Source organism: Anabrus simplex, chromosome 5 (genome assembly GCF_040414725.1).
Source record: "Anabrus simplex isolate iqAnaSimp1 chromosome 5, ASM4041472v1, whole genome shotgun sequence".
NCBI lineage: Eukaryota > Metazoa > Arthropoda > Insecta > Orthoptera > Tettigoniidae > Anabrus > Anabrus simplex.
Window position 1 is genome coordinate 44,537,521 of NC_090269.1, and position 18,335 is coordinate 44,555,855.

The 18,335-nt window shown below is 42.4% G+C and overlaps 1 protein-coding gene across 3 annotated transcripts in view; it reads right to left on the reverse strand.

The window, feature by feature from the left end:
- The window catches only part of Cht2 (Chitinase 2), a 167,948-nt gene that overhangs the window by 93,791 nt on the left and 55,822 nt on the right, over positions 1 to 18,335 (reverse strand). The window contains exon 1 of one of the 3 annotated variants that reach the window (XM_067146860.2): positions 1,226 to 1,374. The exons of the other annotated variants lie outside the window; for them this stretch is intronic. Coding sequence (XP_067002961.2) covers positions 1,226 to 1,301 — 76 coding nt within the window. The 5' untranslated portion in view covers positions 1,302 to 1,374. Of the gene's footprint in view, positions 1 to 1,225; positions 1,375 to 18,335 lie in introns of those variants that run through there. 3 annotated transcript variants of the gene reach the window in all.

Genomic DNA, 18,335 nt, shown 5'->3' on the forward strand with positions numbered 1-18,335 from the left:
CAGCTTCCATGTCACCGTATCATGTACGAAACTTCTCATTTATATGTAACAACTGCATTCTACATCTACTCTAATTTGCTTGTCATAATCATGCCTTGGTCTACTCCTACCGTTCTTACCGCCTACAATTTTCCTCAAAAACCTAACAGAACAAATACCGGGTGTCTTAAGATGCGCCCTGTCACTCTTTTTCTAATGACATTTTTTCTCCTCTCACCATAAAACGTAAACTCGTATCCTCGGCCGGAGGTGATGCAGCTCGTTGCAGGTACACCCCCAATGGAGGTGAGCTGCATGCACCATTTTAACCACATACTATAGGGCATTCCATGTTAAGAAAACAGTATTGCTCTTATGACAACAGTGTTGCCATATCGAATAGCTCACCTCAACACCATTACGGGAAAACGGCGGCACACAAATTTGTGAAATTCAGTATTTGCGTTCAAGATAAAAAGCGGAAGAAGCTAAGCTGCAAAATTATTTTAATGAACTAAATGAGACGGGGGGTTTAGAGGATCTATTTTTGGTTTGTACAGAATCAGAGGTAAACTAAGGCACATAAAAAACCTCAGCATCGAAGGGTAAAGCAAACTGAGGGAGAGAGAGCTGCTTGTCCCCAGGAATAACTTACGCCTGTAGTTTCCCGTTGCTTTCAGCAGTGTAGCAGTATCAACACAGCTTAGTCATGCTATATATTATTACAAGACCATATCAGTCAATCATCCAGACTGCCAAATGTGTAACTTTCGAAAGGCTGCCACTCCATCCCCCGCCTCTTGACAGATTCCCATCCGATCCGATCCGATATGGATGCCCCTACGGCTCGGCTATCTGCTTCACTGAGATGCACAGGCCTCCCCACGGCGAGAAGGTCACATGGTTCACAGGGGAGGTATAATAATAATAATAATAATAATAATAATAATAATAATAATAATTGTCAACAATGATCGATTCCAGGGCAAAACATATGGATTTTTGAAATGAAGAGCCTCTTCCCTGTGGTTCGGAATGCGTGTAAAACTAGAGAATTTGATATTTGCCACCTTTCAATGAAAAATATTCTTATCTCTTGACACCTTAATTACCACAAAATTTAATTTAACATTGTATATATATGTTTTTCCAAAGTGTCGCGTAAAAATGCCATTCAGTGTTATTTCAGAAATATAATTTTCTGAACAGTATACAAACCATTCTAAGATTTTGTATAAGTACTTACTCGTAGTCCACTGAGTATATTTAAGTAATAGAATCCAAAATCGTGACAGGAGAATACAACTGACGGGTGTCAACATCTATTTCGAAAATTGCTCAAGAACCTTAGAACGTTCAGATTTTACTCTGTGGTCTGCGGAGTGAGTACTGATAAGTCAGCTGAAAAAAGCTTTATGCAGCGTGACTAGGTTCCAGACACACCAACCTTGAAAAAGTTTCCTTGTTCCTCATTGACTCATGACGGGCGGACCATTCCAAGAAACAAGAATGATATCTTCTACAAGTGCTGATGGCGGTGGTGATTACTGTTTTAAGAGGAAGTACAACCGGACAACATCTTCCCCAAACACTTCGAAAAGTGAAGGTATCGGCCAAAGAAAGACAAGGCCTAGGACGTGAAAATGAAAGACTCCCTAGGCCTCGGAATCTGATAGCGTCCGAGTCGGAAAAGAACAAGTGTTGACCAAGGAAGGTCAGATAGTATAGATGAAAGTGAGGAGCGTGGCACAAGTAAGTGGAAGCAATGCCATGGCTCAGCTAAAGGGCCCCGTGTTCGCAACCCACGCTCTCAAGTTGAGAGCCCCTAGGGCACCTTTCAGTCACCTATTACGACAGGCAAGGGATACCGTGGGTGACATTATGCCGCTCTCTTCTACAAGGGGACGTGACTAGGTTCCATACTCACCAAACGTGAAAAGAAATATTTGTTCCTCATTGATTCATGACTGGTGGACCATTGCAACAAACAACAATTATATATATATAGTATTTACACTTTGCTTTACGTCGCAACGACACAGATAGGTCTTTCGATGACGAGGGTGGTAGAAAAAAGGCTAGGAGTGGGAAGGATGCGACCGTGACTTTAATTAAGGTACAGCCCCAGCATTCTGTCTGGTGTGAAAATGGGAAACCACGGGAAACCATCTTCAGGGCCGCCGACATTGGGGTTCGAACACACTATTCCCGAACGCAAGCTGATAGCTACGGGACTCAAACCGCATAGCCACTTGCTCGTCAAGAATTATAATCAAAATATCTGCGTTCTATTTGCGCCATGACGGACATGTTGCAAAGAATAAGCAAATACTGTTATGTGCTCATGCGGCCATCTGTAAGCTCCCTTCGGTGTTTTCTGGAAGAGATGGGTGAGACGGCCTCTCCTTCACATTATGATTGGTGTCTCCGTGGATTTTCCAGAAGGTGTAAATAGACTGTTCGTAATCTAGCCGCACGCCGATGATACTAAAACCTCATCACCAGGCGGATAAAAGCAGGCTCGCCGCAAACAGGTGGGACTCAGAAGGCCAGCGCACTATCATCTGGGCTACTCAGCTCGGCAAATTGTCAGTCTCATTTGTGGCCCTGAAGGCATGGTTGCTGCTGCTGGTGCTACTGAGTAGTGGCATTTCGAGCCCGCCGGTACGTCGGGATGCCGTGAAAGATGTTGTGAAGTCGTACTGTAATAGCAATTTCTGGCTCGGTGAAGAAAGTAATCGCAAACTACCTCACTCATCTTTCCTAGTACACCTCACTGTAGCACCGACATCCGTTTTCGCTGTTTCCCTATAAGGACATTAATTTTGGTGATGCTATTTGAGGATTCGGCAAGCCTTCGGGCTCATAACTTAACAGAGGTAGTAACTGATTCATTGAATTCTAATATCTGACAAAATCATGCATTAGTATTCGTTCTAAAAAATAGATTTGTTTGGATATTCCTGATAAATGCTCGTTACCGAGTGAGTTGGTAAGGCGATTAGGGGCGCGCAGCTGTGAGCTTGCATTCGGGAGATAGTGGGTTCGAACCCCACTGTCAAAAGCTCTGAAGATGGTTTTCCGTCCTTTCCCATTTTCACACTAGGCAAATGCTGGGGATGTTCCTCAATTAAGGCCACGGCCAATACCTTCCCACTCCTAGCCCTTTCCAGCCCCACCGTCGCCATAAGTCATATATGTTCGATGCGACGTAAAGCAACTTGTAATGATAATAATAATATTCTTTTTCTACCTCTTTTCCCACATTTCTGGGATCGCGGGTGCGAACTGTGTCGCACATGTGGAATTGGCCCTATTTTATGGCCGGATGCCCTTCCTGACGCCAACCTTGTGTGGAGGGATGTAATCACTATTGCGTGTTGCTGTGGTGGTTGGTAGTGTGGGGTGTTGTCTGAATATGAAGAGGAAAGTTGTTGGGACAAGCACAAACACCCGGTCCCCGAGTCCGAAGAATTAATCAAACGCGATTAATATACGCGACCCGGCCGGGAATCGAACCCGGTACGCTCTGAACCGAAGGCCTCAACGTTGAACATTCAGCCCAGGAGTCGGACTCTGCGCGCCTTCTTTAAGGCCACCTATGTAAACAAACTTGGATTGGTGTACTACAAAATACTTTGGTCTTCAACTGTTAGGTGTCTCTGTCATCGGTTTAATTACCCTTCCTAGCGGGATGAACTCCAATTATTTCATAAAGGAATGTTTATTTTTGCAATTGGCAAACCTTAGGTTTTGAGGATTGTTTTCTTTATGTATCGAAGCTGTCAACACTTCAGCTGGTTCCTTCTTCAATCGTAATCAACCTATCAGAAACGTGTAAATATTTTCTGTAGCCAATTCAAATTGGGGATATGTACAGGAATCCAGCCTATCGGTAAAGAGTTCTGGAAGCTTCCCCTTACAAATACTATAAAATCAGGGCGCTTTAGGGCCGTATTGTCTGAATTCCTCCAGTGTGAGGAGGGTGAATTGACATGAACCAGGAGGCAGGGGCGCGGCCCACGTGAGGAAGGCCCAGCGACTCAATGTAATGGCAGAATTTTCATAGATATGTGATAGCTCCTGCAGACAGAGTGAGGGGAAGATTTCAACCTCCTTTATGTAATGTAAATTTATAAATTTGTCGATTTAAATGTAGAATTTTCGGCAAGTCTGAAGTCTCTGTTCCATTCTCTACTGGTAAATATGCAATGTAAGAGAACAAAGAGTGAATACCCTCTGTCGGTTCCCATTCAACTTGGCCTGGGGTGACTAAATTGTTTTAAACCTCTACATTTCTTAAAACCTTTTGGCATTAATATTTCTCATTTAGACACCGCGATGTAGAATAGGATTAGCCTCTGTATCGTTGGACCATCAACCCACGTAGGGTTTTAACTATTTCTATAAGGAGGGCAAGTGTTTTGCCTCCTAACCTTTTGTTTATGGCCAGTCATGTTCAAATTTTTCTTTTTACACCAAGGCCACTTAGTATGGGCAATTATGCCCCTATGTAGAGCTTTTCTTTCGTTAGTTCCCTTTGGGAACAGTGAATCCTATAACTGTTGGGCAATAGATAAGCCCACATCGGGGCAACGGTGTGTATATACTTTAATTGAGGACAACCGATAGGTTGTAAGTACGCAATAAGAAAATTGATACCTCTGAGAGGCTGGACTATGATATACAGTCGAACCTCGATATCTCGAACCTCCATCAGTCGAATTTTCAGTATCCCGAAGTAAATTAAATTTCCCGGTCGTTTGTCCTATTCTTCACGTGTATTTATTTCTCTATTACTCGAAATTCGGTTACACGAATTTCTCGATTTCTCGAAGCAAACATTTCCTCCCTTGAAGCAAAAAAAAATACCCTTTAACTCGAATTTATGCAACATTAACTGTGCAATACGGCATTTGTGGTTTGTGAGGAACAGTTAACAAGTAAGGAAAGGGTTACAGTGATGCTGGGAGCTAGTATGACGGGAACTGAAAACTAAAACTTCTAGTGATCAGAAAATCGACTAAGTCTCGCTGTTTCTTGGGTGTGAATTAATTACCGGTCACGTACGAAAGGAAACCCAAAGCCGCGGATTACAAGCTCCATTTGCGAATCTCGGCGGCGTGGTATTGACGAAAAGTTTCAAACTGAAGGGAGGAAAGGTTATCCGTAACAAAGAGAACAGACTAACGGATTTTTTTTTTGCAAAGGTGTTCACGGAGATATGTTTCTTGTTTCACTACTGTATTTACTACTGTATATCCTGTCTTCTGAAAAGGTACTATAATAAGTGTTTTAAAGTGATACCGACCGGGAGATTTGGCCGTGCGGTTAGGAGCGCGCAGCTGTGAGCTCGCATCCGGGAGATAGGTGGGTTCCAACCCCACTGTCGGCAGCCCTGACGATGGTTTTCCGTGGTTTCCCATTTTCATACCATTCAAATGCTGGGACTGTATCTTAATTAAGGCCACGGACGCTTCCTTCCCATTCCTAGGCCTTTCCTGTCCCATCGTCGCCATAAGACCTGTCTGTGTCGGTGCGACGTGAAGCAACTAGCAAAAAAAAAAAGTGATTCCGTAAAATAGAGTTTATGTAAGTACCGTTAAAAATAATTTATTCAATATAATCCCGTAGATCAATTATGTGCTATATATGCTCAAAAGCGATATTCTCTATATCTCGAAATATCGATAACTCGAAATAAACTTTAGCTCCTGAGGTGAATCGAGATATCGAGGTTCCACTGTAGTTAGAGCGCAGACTCCTACGAAGTGTATTTTCCTGGAGCATTTCTTGCTCTTAAAAAATTGTGTACCTGACAAGAGCAATTGTGCTCTTTTCTGTGCAAATTAACATTTGTAATTCTCTCAAGTGTTTGTATCTGATATTCGGACTTCTAAGTCCACTATATTGTTAGGGATGACGAGCTCATTAACATAGTTGTTATTCAATCAATGAATATTCAAGATAAACTTAAATATTATAATTAAGCTGTCCGCCTATTCAATACAATATATAATTTATTAATATCTAGGACATGTTTCGTCCCCTAAGGCACATCATCAGCTAATAATACATTAATATTAATATATCAGAAATAAATATTAAAATTGAAAAGACACATTAAAATTTTTGACAATTTAAAATAAGATCTTCAAATTTTGTTAAAATTGTAAGTCATAAGACAGGTAAAACAGTTAAATTGTCCATATTTCTCTTGTTGATATTCTTGGAAAATATCAGTTTTGCTTATAAGCAAAGAACACCAACAAGAGAAATATGGACAATTTAACTGTTTTATCTGTCTTATGACTTACAATTTTAACAAAATTTGAAGATCTTATTTTAAATTGCCAAAAATTTTAATGTGTCTTTCCAATTTTAATATTTATTTCTGATATATTAATATTAATTTATTATTAGCTGATGATGTCCCTTAGGGGACGAAACATGTCCTAGATATTAATAAATTATATATTGTATTGAATAGGCGAACCGCTTAATTATAATATTTAAGTTTATCTTGAATATTCATTGATTGATTATAGTCAATACGGGATTAGTATTACTTGAAATGAAGCTGTTAAAGCTCATCACTTATAAAATAGTTGTTATTCGTTCAGATTTTATATTTCTCCAATTTTAAACTCAGAAAAAAAAGGAAAGAAATAAAATTTCAAAATTTGTTGTGCTAAGTTCTGCTCTAGTTAATTCCTTGTCTGCCCATTTACCCCAGGCACTTCTTATCCTTCTGTGATCCACAACGGAATGAATGGGGAAAATTTGTACGTCTTCTATTCCAATCAAGTACGTTATTTACAAGGGATCTGTGGTAACACTACTCATGTTTGTATCATCCTTGCTTACTGGAATCTTTAATCTCTTCGTTTGAATGTTTCTCTGTCATGTGTTGGCAAGATACGTCTATCTGCAACATCGTTAATTTCAAGCTATTGTGTGCAGTAAATCCACTTTCCGCTTATGAGAGTTTCAGAACCTGTCAGTAAGTGAGGGTTCGGATAATTATCCTACACTCTACCCTGATCTTTCCAACGGGCTCACATCTTGTGAGTCTGCAGTAAGCTTGGCATTGGTTTTACTTACTTGCCCGACCTCCCTTGACTAATTTTCGTTCTTATCCGGGAGCGTGACATCTGAATAGCATAGTTACTGACTTCTCACCAAGATGGTCGCGGTTCGAATCACGCCCAATGTCTGTGGAATTTTAAAATGTAAAGTTACGTCCATATAGCTCAGATTCCACGGAAAATTCGTGGTCTATGTCTATTATGATCACGATACCATCAGCCATGTAAAATCACAAGCTCGCTTTCTTGTTCTTTTACGACCTCGATAGCACGAGGATAACAATACTTTGTGAGTCTTATATTTTCCCTCTTTACGTGATAATTTTCTTTCCGCATATGCTCAGCTCATTCTTCCAACGGTCCAGCTGGAACAAAGAATGTTTTCAAAGAAAGCAAGCAAGCTGCCCGAGACCTGTTCTGCTATAACTGATTTAGAAAGCTTGTTAAGGTGTCATATGTCCATGACTCAGTCGATATGACCATGAGTCATCTCAGTTCTCGTTACTAGAACATTCCTATAAGGACTGAAAAATCATGGAAATACAAATGGGGAAGTGTAACTTTATTCCTTGCAATACACTAACAGACATAAAAATCCTTCACGGTTAATTTCCCACGTAGCCTACAAAGTATATGCGTGTCAAAGACGATCCGATCATTCCTACAACCTCAACTCGTGGAAAAGTGAAAGGCGAAGTACATGTTTTATCCAAAAATTATTCCTTCTCGATTTTTCTTATTTTCTTTCTTACTTCCCTTTTAATCCGTTTACCCTCCAGGGTTGGTTTTTCCCTCGGACTCGGCGAGGGATCCCACCTCTACCACCTCAAGGGCAGTGTCCTGCAGCGTGAGACACTGGGTCGGAGGATACAACTTGAAGGAGGACCAGTATCTCGTCCAGACAGCCTCACCTGCTATGTTGAACAGGGTGGTGGGGATGGGAAGATTGGAAGGGATAGACAAGGAAGAGGGAAGGAAGCGGTCGTAGCCTTACGTTAGGTACCTTCCCGGCATTTGCCTGGAGAAGTGGGAAACCACGGTGGGAATCGAACCCTACTCTACTCAGTTGACCTCCCAAGGCTGAGTGGACCCCGTTCCAGTCCTCGTACCAGTTTTGAAATTTCGTGTCAGAGCTGGGAATCGAACCCGAGCTAATCACATTAACCACTACACCACAGAGGCGGACCTCAAATAAAAATATTAAGAAGAAGAAGAAGAATTATGTATGTATGTATGTATGTATGTATGTCCAACCCTTGTCCCGTTTCTCTACGAGGTCAGAAGTTAATGAGATGAAATAAATCACGTGATATATAATAGTAGGAAGGGCAAGGGTGAAACCCGGTGCAGGCACATAGCCTACTCCTGTCCAATAGCACCAAGGGATCTGCTTAAGGCTTAACGTCTCCATCCGACGGACGAATCACCATCAACAGCGTCATGTGCCCTCACTCTATATGAGCACTGCGAAGAGGTTTGGAATTGAATCTTTGCTCTTGGCACGCGATCTAATGCTTAGAAATTGTATACCGCCACCTCTCCTCTCTTGCCGGCCAACACTCTGATGATGGAACCGGATAACCACGGAGTCAGACGTGGCTAAATGCTGGCCTTTCGTCACAGGGGTTCCGGGTTCGATTCCCGGCAGGGCCTGGAATTTTAACCATAATTGGTTAATTTCGCTGGCACGGGGGCTGGGTGTATGTGCCGTCTTTATCAACATTTCATCCTCATCACGACGCGCAGGTCGCCTACGGGAATCAATTCAAAAGACCTGCACCTGGCGAGCCGAACTTGTCCCCGGACACTCCCGGCACTAAAAGCCATAGGTTACGCCATTTCAACGATCTTGGCGACCAGGTGGGCTATAATGATATTAAGAAGAAGAAGAAGAAGAAGAAGAAATATGAATAGAGCGAGCTGGCTGCGCAGTTCGGGTTACGTAGCTGTGAGCTTGCATCCTGGAGATGGTGGGTTCCAACCCTATGGTCGACAGTCCAGACGATAGTTTTCCATGATTTCCCATTTTCACAGCAGGTGCACCTTATTTATTATTATTATTCTGCTAGTTGCTTTACGTCGCACCGACACAGATAGGTCTTATGGCGACGATGGGACGGGAAAGGGCTAGGAGTGGTAAGGAAGCGGCCGTGGCCTTAATTAAGGTACAGTCCCCAGCATTTGCCTGTTGTGAAAATGGGAAACCACGAAAAACCATTTTCAGGGCTGCCGACAGTGGGGTTCGAACCTACTATCTCCCGAATACTGGATACTGGCCGCACTTAAGCGACTTCAGCTATCGAGCTCGGTGCACCTTATTTAAGGTCACGGTCGCTTCATTTCCAGTCGGCCACTGCCCTATCCCATCGTCGCCATAACACCTGTCTGAATCTGTGCAACGTAAAACTGATAACACAATTACATACTTGAACAGATTTCAGCTAAGACTCGTTTCATACATTCTTTCTAGAAATTAGCTGGCCTCGCGGTCAGTGGGGTAACGTTAGGGCCTGCAAGGTTGGCCTGAGGCTTAAGGGGACTCGCAGACTTCCCCGAAAAAGTAACTATTATTTAGTTACATATTTTAGGGCCACACTGGAGCACTTAAATCAAACCATGTACATCTGTCTTTAAAGAATTAACTGGGAATTTAGTATTAATCACCTTCCTCCTCTCCCAAAACCTCTTCATTCTTTCCGACCTGGCTGCCCTTTCTTTATCTGATATAACATACTGTTTTCGTTGCAAATTTTTTAGTTTAAGTCTTATATGTCTGTTCTTAAGAATTCTTTTTTTCTTCTCTATTATTTGCAATTCAACCCTTCCAAATCATCTTGGACTCCTCTGAACCAATCTGGGTTTTTTTTTCCAAAAGTGGTTAAATAGTTCTTTCTATAAATAAATAAATAAATAAATAAATAAATAAATAAATAAATAAATAAATAAATAAATAAATAAATAAATAAATTTACCGGAATGCCATTCTGAATGTGAAAAGATACATAAGGATGGTTTTGTTTGAATGGGTTGCAAAATATTACTTTTATATTTGGTAAGTAGATAAGTCCGCCTTTTTGGTGTATTGGTTAGAGTGATTAGCTGCCACCTCCGGAGGCCCGGGTTCGATTCCCGGCTCTGCCACGAAATTTGAAAAGTGGTACGAGGGCTGGAACAGGGTCCACTCAGCCTCGGGAGGTCAACTGAGTAGAGGTGGGTTCGATTCCCACCTCAGCCATCCTGGAAGTAGTTTTCCGTGGTTTCCCACTTCTCCTCTAGGCAAATGCCGGGATGGTACCTAACTTAAGGCTACGGCCGCTTCCTTCCCTCTTCCTTGTCTATCCCTTCCAATCTTCCCATCCCCGCGTAAGGCCCCTGTTCAGCATAGCAGGTGAGGCCGCCTGGGCGAGGTACTGGTCATCCTCCCCAGTTGTATCCCCCGACTCAGAGTATGAAGCTCCAGGACACTGCCCTTGAGGCGGTAGAGGTGGGATCCCTCGCTGAGTCCGAGGGAAAAACTGACCCTGGAGGGTAAGCAGATTAAGAAGAAAGGAAGTAGATATCAGGTGAATGCATCTAGGAACAATAATTTTTATTTTGTTGGGTCTAGCACAGGCGTCTCTGGCAACACGAGCGCACAAAACGCACTAAAAAAAGAAATCATCATAACAACCTCTGTAACTAATTTAACAAAGCTGTTAGTAGAAGATATCTCAATCATATACCGAGCAAGTTGGCCGTAAGGTGGTAATCGTGTACCACCCTGTGACCCTGTTGCTGAGCTATGTCACGTTCAGATGCTTTTCAGTTGCCCTTTGCCTTCTTCACGAGGTGAAATAATTCTGTCCTGGGTTGTGCTGGGGCATGCGGTATATTGTTACTACTTAGCTATGCAATGATACCATTCTTCTGTGTGTTTGTTGTAGGATACTGCCCCGTACGACAATTATTGTAACTCAGTCACAGCTGCAAATGTCCCAGACTTATGCACGGCGTCTTACCAGTTTCTAATTCCTGCTGTTTCTTACGCTGAACGATTATTTTCAAACTAAAACTTATAAAGGACTAACAATGAAATGATATGACCCAAGACAGGTTCACTAAAATCAGTGTCTTTAGCATCGAATGTTAAAGAGCAAGATCCAATGATGTCAGTAAAAATCACTAACAACTCTACATCAGAAAGCACGCCGCGTGACTGTTTCAATAGAGTTTGGTGTGAATACAGTATTTTAAAAATATAAAAACAAAAGGTAGAAGTTGGTGACGTATTTCTATCCTTAGAAACTATGTCATTTTTAAAATAAAATCTCTGAATTACTTTTATAATTTTTTTTTGCTAGTTGCTTTACGTCGCACCGACACAGATAGGTCTTATGGCGACGATGGGACAGGGAAGGGCTAGGAGTGGGAAGGAAGCGGCCGTGGCCTTAATTAAGGTACAGTCCCAGCATTTGCCTGGTGTGAAAATGGGGAAACCACGGAAAACCATTTTCAGGGCTGCCGACAGTGGGGTTCGAACATACTATCTCCCGAATACTGGATACTGACCGCACTTAAGCGACTGCAGCTATCGAGCTCGGTCTTTTATAATTTTGCAGTTAGTCTTTTGTACAAACTGTACCGTATTAAAATGATATATTTTACATTAAAAGTGTTGTTTATTTGCTGCAGTTAAATCTATGTGTCTTATTGATAGGTTTTATACAATTTCTTTGAGAGGGCTTAACTATAAAATACGTGCAGGAGGGCCCGAATCGTATCGTTACACCTGTTCCTGTAAGGTAGCGGTAGCGGTCTGCCTCTTACCCGGAGGTCCCGAGTTTAATTCCCGGGGGTTATGCCTGGGTCCGAGGGCTGGTCACCTGCAGGCCTTCAGGCTTAACAGTAGTCGCCTGCTAGGCCATGGACCTTCGGGGCTGTTGCACCATGGGGCTTGTCTTTATCTAGAAAATTGCATTTTATAAACGGGTAGTCCTAATAGTATTGTGAGTGTGTGCGACACTGAAATAGGAGGCGGGGGGGGAATTCGAATAAACATAGATCCAGAATCCAATCGTGTTCGAGATATTAAGTGATCAGTGATCGCATTTGCAAACTGTTACAACAATATTCATGCTTTTTGTTCCAGGTATCACGCTCCACACTGGATGTGAACAGCGTCTTGTATTTGCAACAGCATTTGAAGCAGTTGTCATGGCAGTTCACACGTTGGCACGTCCATATATGAAATGGATGTCGACTATTACTTCGTAAGTAAACGCGAAGATTCCGAGGAAACGGCAGAATGCCAGGAAGAAGAACTATGAAATTCAACAAATCGTTCCTGTGCCGAATATAACAGTACGGTATATTAATACATTCGATGTTCATCGATATACAAATTCTCGTCTTCTGACGGAGAATCGAAGCGTTTCCTTCCAGCTAAACTAAGCACACTTTTACCGCCTCGGCTAGAAAGCCCACTTTATTTCCCTAGGAGATCAGAGTAAACGCAATGAAACTACTTTCTCCTCCTCCTCCTCCTCCTCCTCACCATCATCATCATCATCATCATCATCATCATCATCATCATCATCATCATCATCATCATCATCATCACTAGAGTCCGGATGCTTCTGCTATGAGATTTGGGGAACATTAGGGGTACGACCCCACAGAACCCATAGAATTTATGTTACACTTCCTACTAGCCAAATTAGTTCACATTCTAATATATTACTGCCTAAACAGGAGTACACTACTTATCACCGACACAGATTACAGTTCCTTAATTGCACGTAGGATTTTTGAAATGGAAAAATTGGCCATCCCGCGGCTGTGGTCACGATATCAACAGTCACGAAAAAGAAGGTAAAGCTTTACTGCAAACAAGTTACCCCATTTGATGCTCTGGTATCTTATCGTAGTACATGAAAATAACCCGCTGTAAATCATGCCAGATGGTGGATAAAGAGAACGCGAGAAGAACTGCGATGGCCAGGGAGAAATACTGGTGACCTAGCATCGTTCTGAACAACAATTATCCGCTTAACTTCATGAGGGAAGTAATGGACACTTGTGTACTGCCCGTTCTTACCATACGGTGTTAGGACGTCCCAACTATACAGTAAAACAGGACGACCAACTTACTCTGAGTTCGGCGGATGCAGAGTGGGTTCGGCCCAGTGGCCAACTCGCCCGGTAGGGATTAACTAACTTTTACACAGCTCATTCTCGCTCAATTCCATCTCGGCCGAGGCATAATGACCTGAAAACTATAAAAACCAAACACAGGAATCGCTTTAATCCTGAGCCGGACCTCACCCTTGCAATCACCAGCATTCGTCCATGCATAGAACTTCTAGCTTAAAAAAAAAAAAGCTCATCCATCCCATTGACTAGGTATGTAAAAATGTGTACTTTTACTGCATTGCTCTTTTTAATTTTTTGTTTCGATATCCACTCATTTGTTTTTCTTCAGTAGCGGTGTATATACAGTAGTACAATAGTAATTGTTACAATAATAATAATAATAATAATAATAATAATAATAATAATAATAATAATAATAAACACAACATCGGGGAAGACATCATGAAAAATCGCAGTCTTCATTACCTCAGTAAATAAACACACATTTTATTGTACCGGAGGTACACCCGCCCCATGCATTTAAAATACGCGCGTTTTAGAAGGCCATCTATAACATGAATAATGAAACTCGTTTCGGAAGAAGTTTAAACATTCACCAACAGATGTCTCTACTATCAACGTATGCGTTCCCTCTGATGAGAGGATGGACAATTAATTTTCAAGAGAAATTTTGTAAACAATGGTTTCCTAAACTGTGTTTTTTGTATATTGTTTTGGTGCTCTAAAGTTATCAGTACTTCTATATCTTTCCGCCAGCTTAAAATTGTAGCCAATAGGAAATTTTGTAGATTTATTTAAGTAACAACCAGCGTTTTTTATATTTGATTGTCCAATTGGAACTGTGGGCGTGTCAGGGCTTCGGCCCAGAGAAATCTGGATGGAACCTTCCTCTCGGCTATAAAAGCAGGGACCGTTTGAGCCATGTTGTCTTTCGATCGCTCCAGTCCGGCAGTAGTGTGTTAATAGAGGAGGCAGGGGAGGCCTTGCCTCGTCCATCTCCGGAAGGTCCACCAGCTCAAAGTAATGGCAGACATATTTTAACCATGTAATAGTCTCATAAAGTTAACTCGAGGGGAAGGTTTCAAAATTCTGTTTTAATGTAATCCGGCCATGTAAATTCTACATCTGGTTTAAGATCATAATTCAACTTAGGGAATAAAGAGTGGGAACCCTCTTAGATTCCCCTTCAACTTGGTTTGTCGGTGACCCTGTTTTCGTAAACTTTAAATTTTTTTCCTTGTAATTTAAACTTTCTATCCATCTAGTCACCTCCGTAGTATAGGCTTAGCCTCTGTAACTTAGGGCCATCAGCCAAAATAGGGTTTTAGGTATTTTTCAAGTGTACCTCAGAGGAGGGCAAGTGTTCGCCTCCTAACATTTTGATTTTTGGCCAGTAACTTTAATCTAATTTTAGCTAAGGCCACGTAGAATGGGTACTTGTTACCCCTGTTAAAGTTAACTTCCATTATTCGGTTCCTTTTAAATGTAACTGTTGAGCAGATAAGACAGTGAGTACTGTTTGGTTTTGGGAAAATGTAGATTGTGCCTTTAAGAGGCCTGAACTTGTAAAATTTGGAGAAGTCTCCTAAGAGTGTATTGTGTGGAGTAAAGACGCTCTTCCTACTGTTGTAAATTTTGGAGCTCAGTCTCCTTGAGGAGTTATTGAAGAGAACAGTATTGCTAGTCCGCCTCTGTGGTGTAGTGGTTAGCGTGATTAGCTGCCACCCCCGGAGGCCCGGGTTCGATTCCCGGCTCTGCCACGAAATTTGAAAAGTGGTATGAGGGCTGGAACGGGGTCCACTCAGCCTCGGGAGGTCAACTGAGTAGAGGTGGGTTCGATTCTCACCTCAGCCATCCTGGAAGTGGTTTTCCGTGGTTTCCCACTTCTCCTCCAGGCGAATGCCGGGATGGTACCTAACATAAGGCCACGGCCGCTTCCTTCCCTCTTCCTTGTCTATCCCTTCCAATCTTCCCATCCCTCCACAAGGTCCCTGTTCAGCATAGCAGGTGAGGCCGCCTGGGCGAGGTACTGGTCATTCTCCCCAGTTGTATCCCCGACCAAGAGTCTGAAGCTCCAGGACACTGCCCTTGAGGCGGTAGAGGTGGGATCCCTCGCTGTGTCCGAGGGAAAAGCCGACCCTGGAGGGTAAACAGATGATGATGATGATGATGATGACAGTATTGCTCTTGTTGAAACTGTAAACGGGGGAGCTTCAAGCTCATGTTGTTAAGTTATGTTGTTTGTTCTAGAGCTCATGAGCTAAACTTTTGTACCTGACTATTTGTTATTGCTTAGCAAAGTGTAAAAACTGAAAAAAAAAAAATGAAAAACCTAGGAAAGAAATATATTCAGAATTGTAAAGTTTTAAATTGCTCTTTAATCTTTTCTATATCCACCCATTCATGCCCGCACCTTCTTTCACCTCTGTCCACCACGGTATCCCCGTAACAATTATAAAGTATCAGAGTCATCTTATTAACAGTGCTGATGGTAGTACTTATTATAATAATCAACCATATACAGTCATATCAGAAAAGGTAAGAGTTATTCTGCTCGAAGGCAGGTCCGAACCTCCGCAGGGGTGTTCCTGAGCCGGAGTTTACGTGCGGTAGGGTGGCCAGTTCCTTTCCGCTCCTCCATTCCCTAACCCCCCACCAACAGCGCGTGGCAACCCATCCAACTCCTGACCACGCCCAATGTTGCTTAACTTCGGAGATCTCACAGGATCCGGTGTTTCAACACGGCTACGGCCGTTGGCATCAAGTCAGAAAACTAAACTTAATTTCAAAACCGGTTTTCGGATTCTAAGGTCCATCATCAGTGTTGAAATTATTTTGAAATCTCATGTATAATCAAATGTTTTGGAATGATTTTTTTTTTTTTTGCTAGTGGCTTTACGTCGCACCGACACAGATAGGTCTTATGGCGGCAATGGGATAGGAAAGGACTAAGAGTTGGAAGGAATCGGCCGTGGCCTTAATTAAGGTACAGCCCCAGCATTTTCCTGGTGTGAAAATGGGAAACCACGGAAAACCATATTCAGGGCTGCCGACAGTGGGATTCGAATCCACTATCTTCCGGATGCAAGCTCACAGCCGCGCGCCTCTAACCGCACGGCCAACTCGCTCGGTAAATGAAATTTAGTGTGCTGATACAACTGTATATGATTATAATAAGCACGCATTTGTAGTTAACACTAGCAGCAGGACTGGTACAAAGTGGTCAAAAGAACGGAAAGAGGCAATATAGTGAGTTCATGAAGAGATTTTGGAAGAATAAGAAGGCGAAAATCATCAAGCCAATGAACTAGTTCCAATGCGCTCTATGACTGAGCATCAAGAAAGAAGAAAAATACTCGTATATACATCATTGCTAGACAATGAAAACCTCGTTTCTCCATATATCTTGTGAAGGCTTGCCGCGTTGCCTGAGAAGGGAACAGAAGAGTCCAATGGTCCAATGCTGTCAATAAGTACTGACAATTGCAGGAACATTTCTTCGGTCATTGCTCAACGCTCAGTTTTGGACTTCTTATGTAAAGTTTACTCCGAAGGATTTACGGGATTTCCTTTGCCTAGCGACGATGTAATTACAATACGTTACCGGTATTGTTATTACTGGGGAACAGGGTGGCGTAGCGACTTAACTGCTTGCCTGTCATTCCGGCGACCGTGGTTTTATTCTTGGTGTTGCTGGGGTGGGATTTTCAGTTGAAAATTCCGTGGTGTCGGGAAGGGCGTGCGACTTTATATCTTCGTCCACTACTCGTTCATGCCTCAGTGCGTGCAGGGACCCTGAGCAAGAGGGATAGACTGAAGAAGATCATGATTATGATTACAGTTAATATTATTCGGCACCCAGCAACAAGTATTTGTTATTTCTGTTATAATCACAATATACTCGTAACGGGGCTACGAAGGTCAAACTATTGGATTTTGGGGGTACGCAAACCAGAAAGTTTAAGAACTCCAAGTTGGCGTAACGAAATTTAATTGAAGTACGATTGGAAGTTACTGAGGGATTTCGTTCATTTACTTTAGGTATCGCCGTATTTTGGTGCCGCCATCTAAACTGTGCAAGTGAACTGCGAACCTGTTCTGCACAGACTAAGCTCACGACGTAATACAAGTTAGTGAGGAGACCCAAGGCTAATTCTCTTCTAGCCTTAAGGAGACCCTACCACAGAACAGTAGTCGAGGATAGGCAGCACGTGAGCGCAGTACAAAATTTTGAGTGTTGGTTAAAACATGTCTTGAAATTCGTATAAGTAGACCAAGGCACTTGGAAGCTTTCGCGCGTATAAAGTGAATGTGCTCCAATCCAAGTCTTGTGTTAAAAGAACTCCAAGTTGGCGTAACGATTTTTTTTTTTTTTTTGCTCTTTGTTTTACGTCGCACCGACACAGATAGGTCTTATGGCGACGATGGGATAGGAAAGACCTAGGAATGGGTAGGAAGCGACCGTGGCCTTAATTAAGGTACAGCCTCAGCATTTTCCTGTTATGAAAATGGGAAACCACGCAAAACCATCTTCAGGGCTGCCGACAGTGAGGTTCGAACCCACTATCTCCCGAATGCAAGCTGACAGCTGCGCGCCCCTAACCGCACGGCCAACTCGCCCAGACGTAACGAAATTTGATTGAAGTACGATTGGAAGTTACTGAGGGATTTCGTTCATTTAGGTATCGCCTTATTTTGGCGCCGCCATCGGTTGTTGCGGTTTTCACGTAACCGCATAACTTTGTTGGTGCGTTTTGAGGATCCAGCCAGCCTCTGGGCTGATGACTTAAGGCAGAAATTGTGCGGCATATTCCCCACAATGCGACTACTGTCGACCAAAATATTATGTGTACTCGAGTTTGAAGGTTGTTTATGAAATAACCAATAGGCGTACAGAAAATCTAATAACACCATTACTTTCCTCGTTTAATTTCAAGTTACGTCATGTAGGTTTCGAATTTTAAATCTATATTTTAATATTTTTACATGTTCGCAACTACGGGAAAAGAAAATGGAATTTTCAGAAATGAGGATGCTGAGATAGATGATCGGAGTAACAAGGAGAGACCGAATAAGGAATGAATGCATCAGAGGGCGGTGAAGGAAGATTCAAGAATCGAGTCTAAGGTTGTTTGG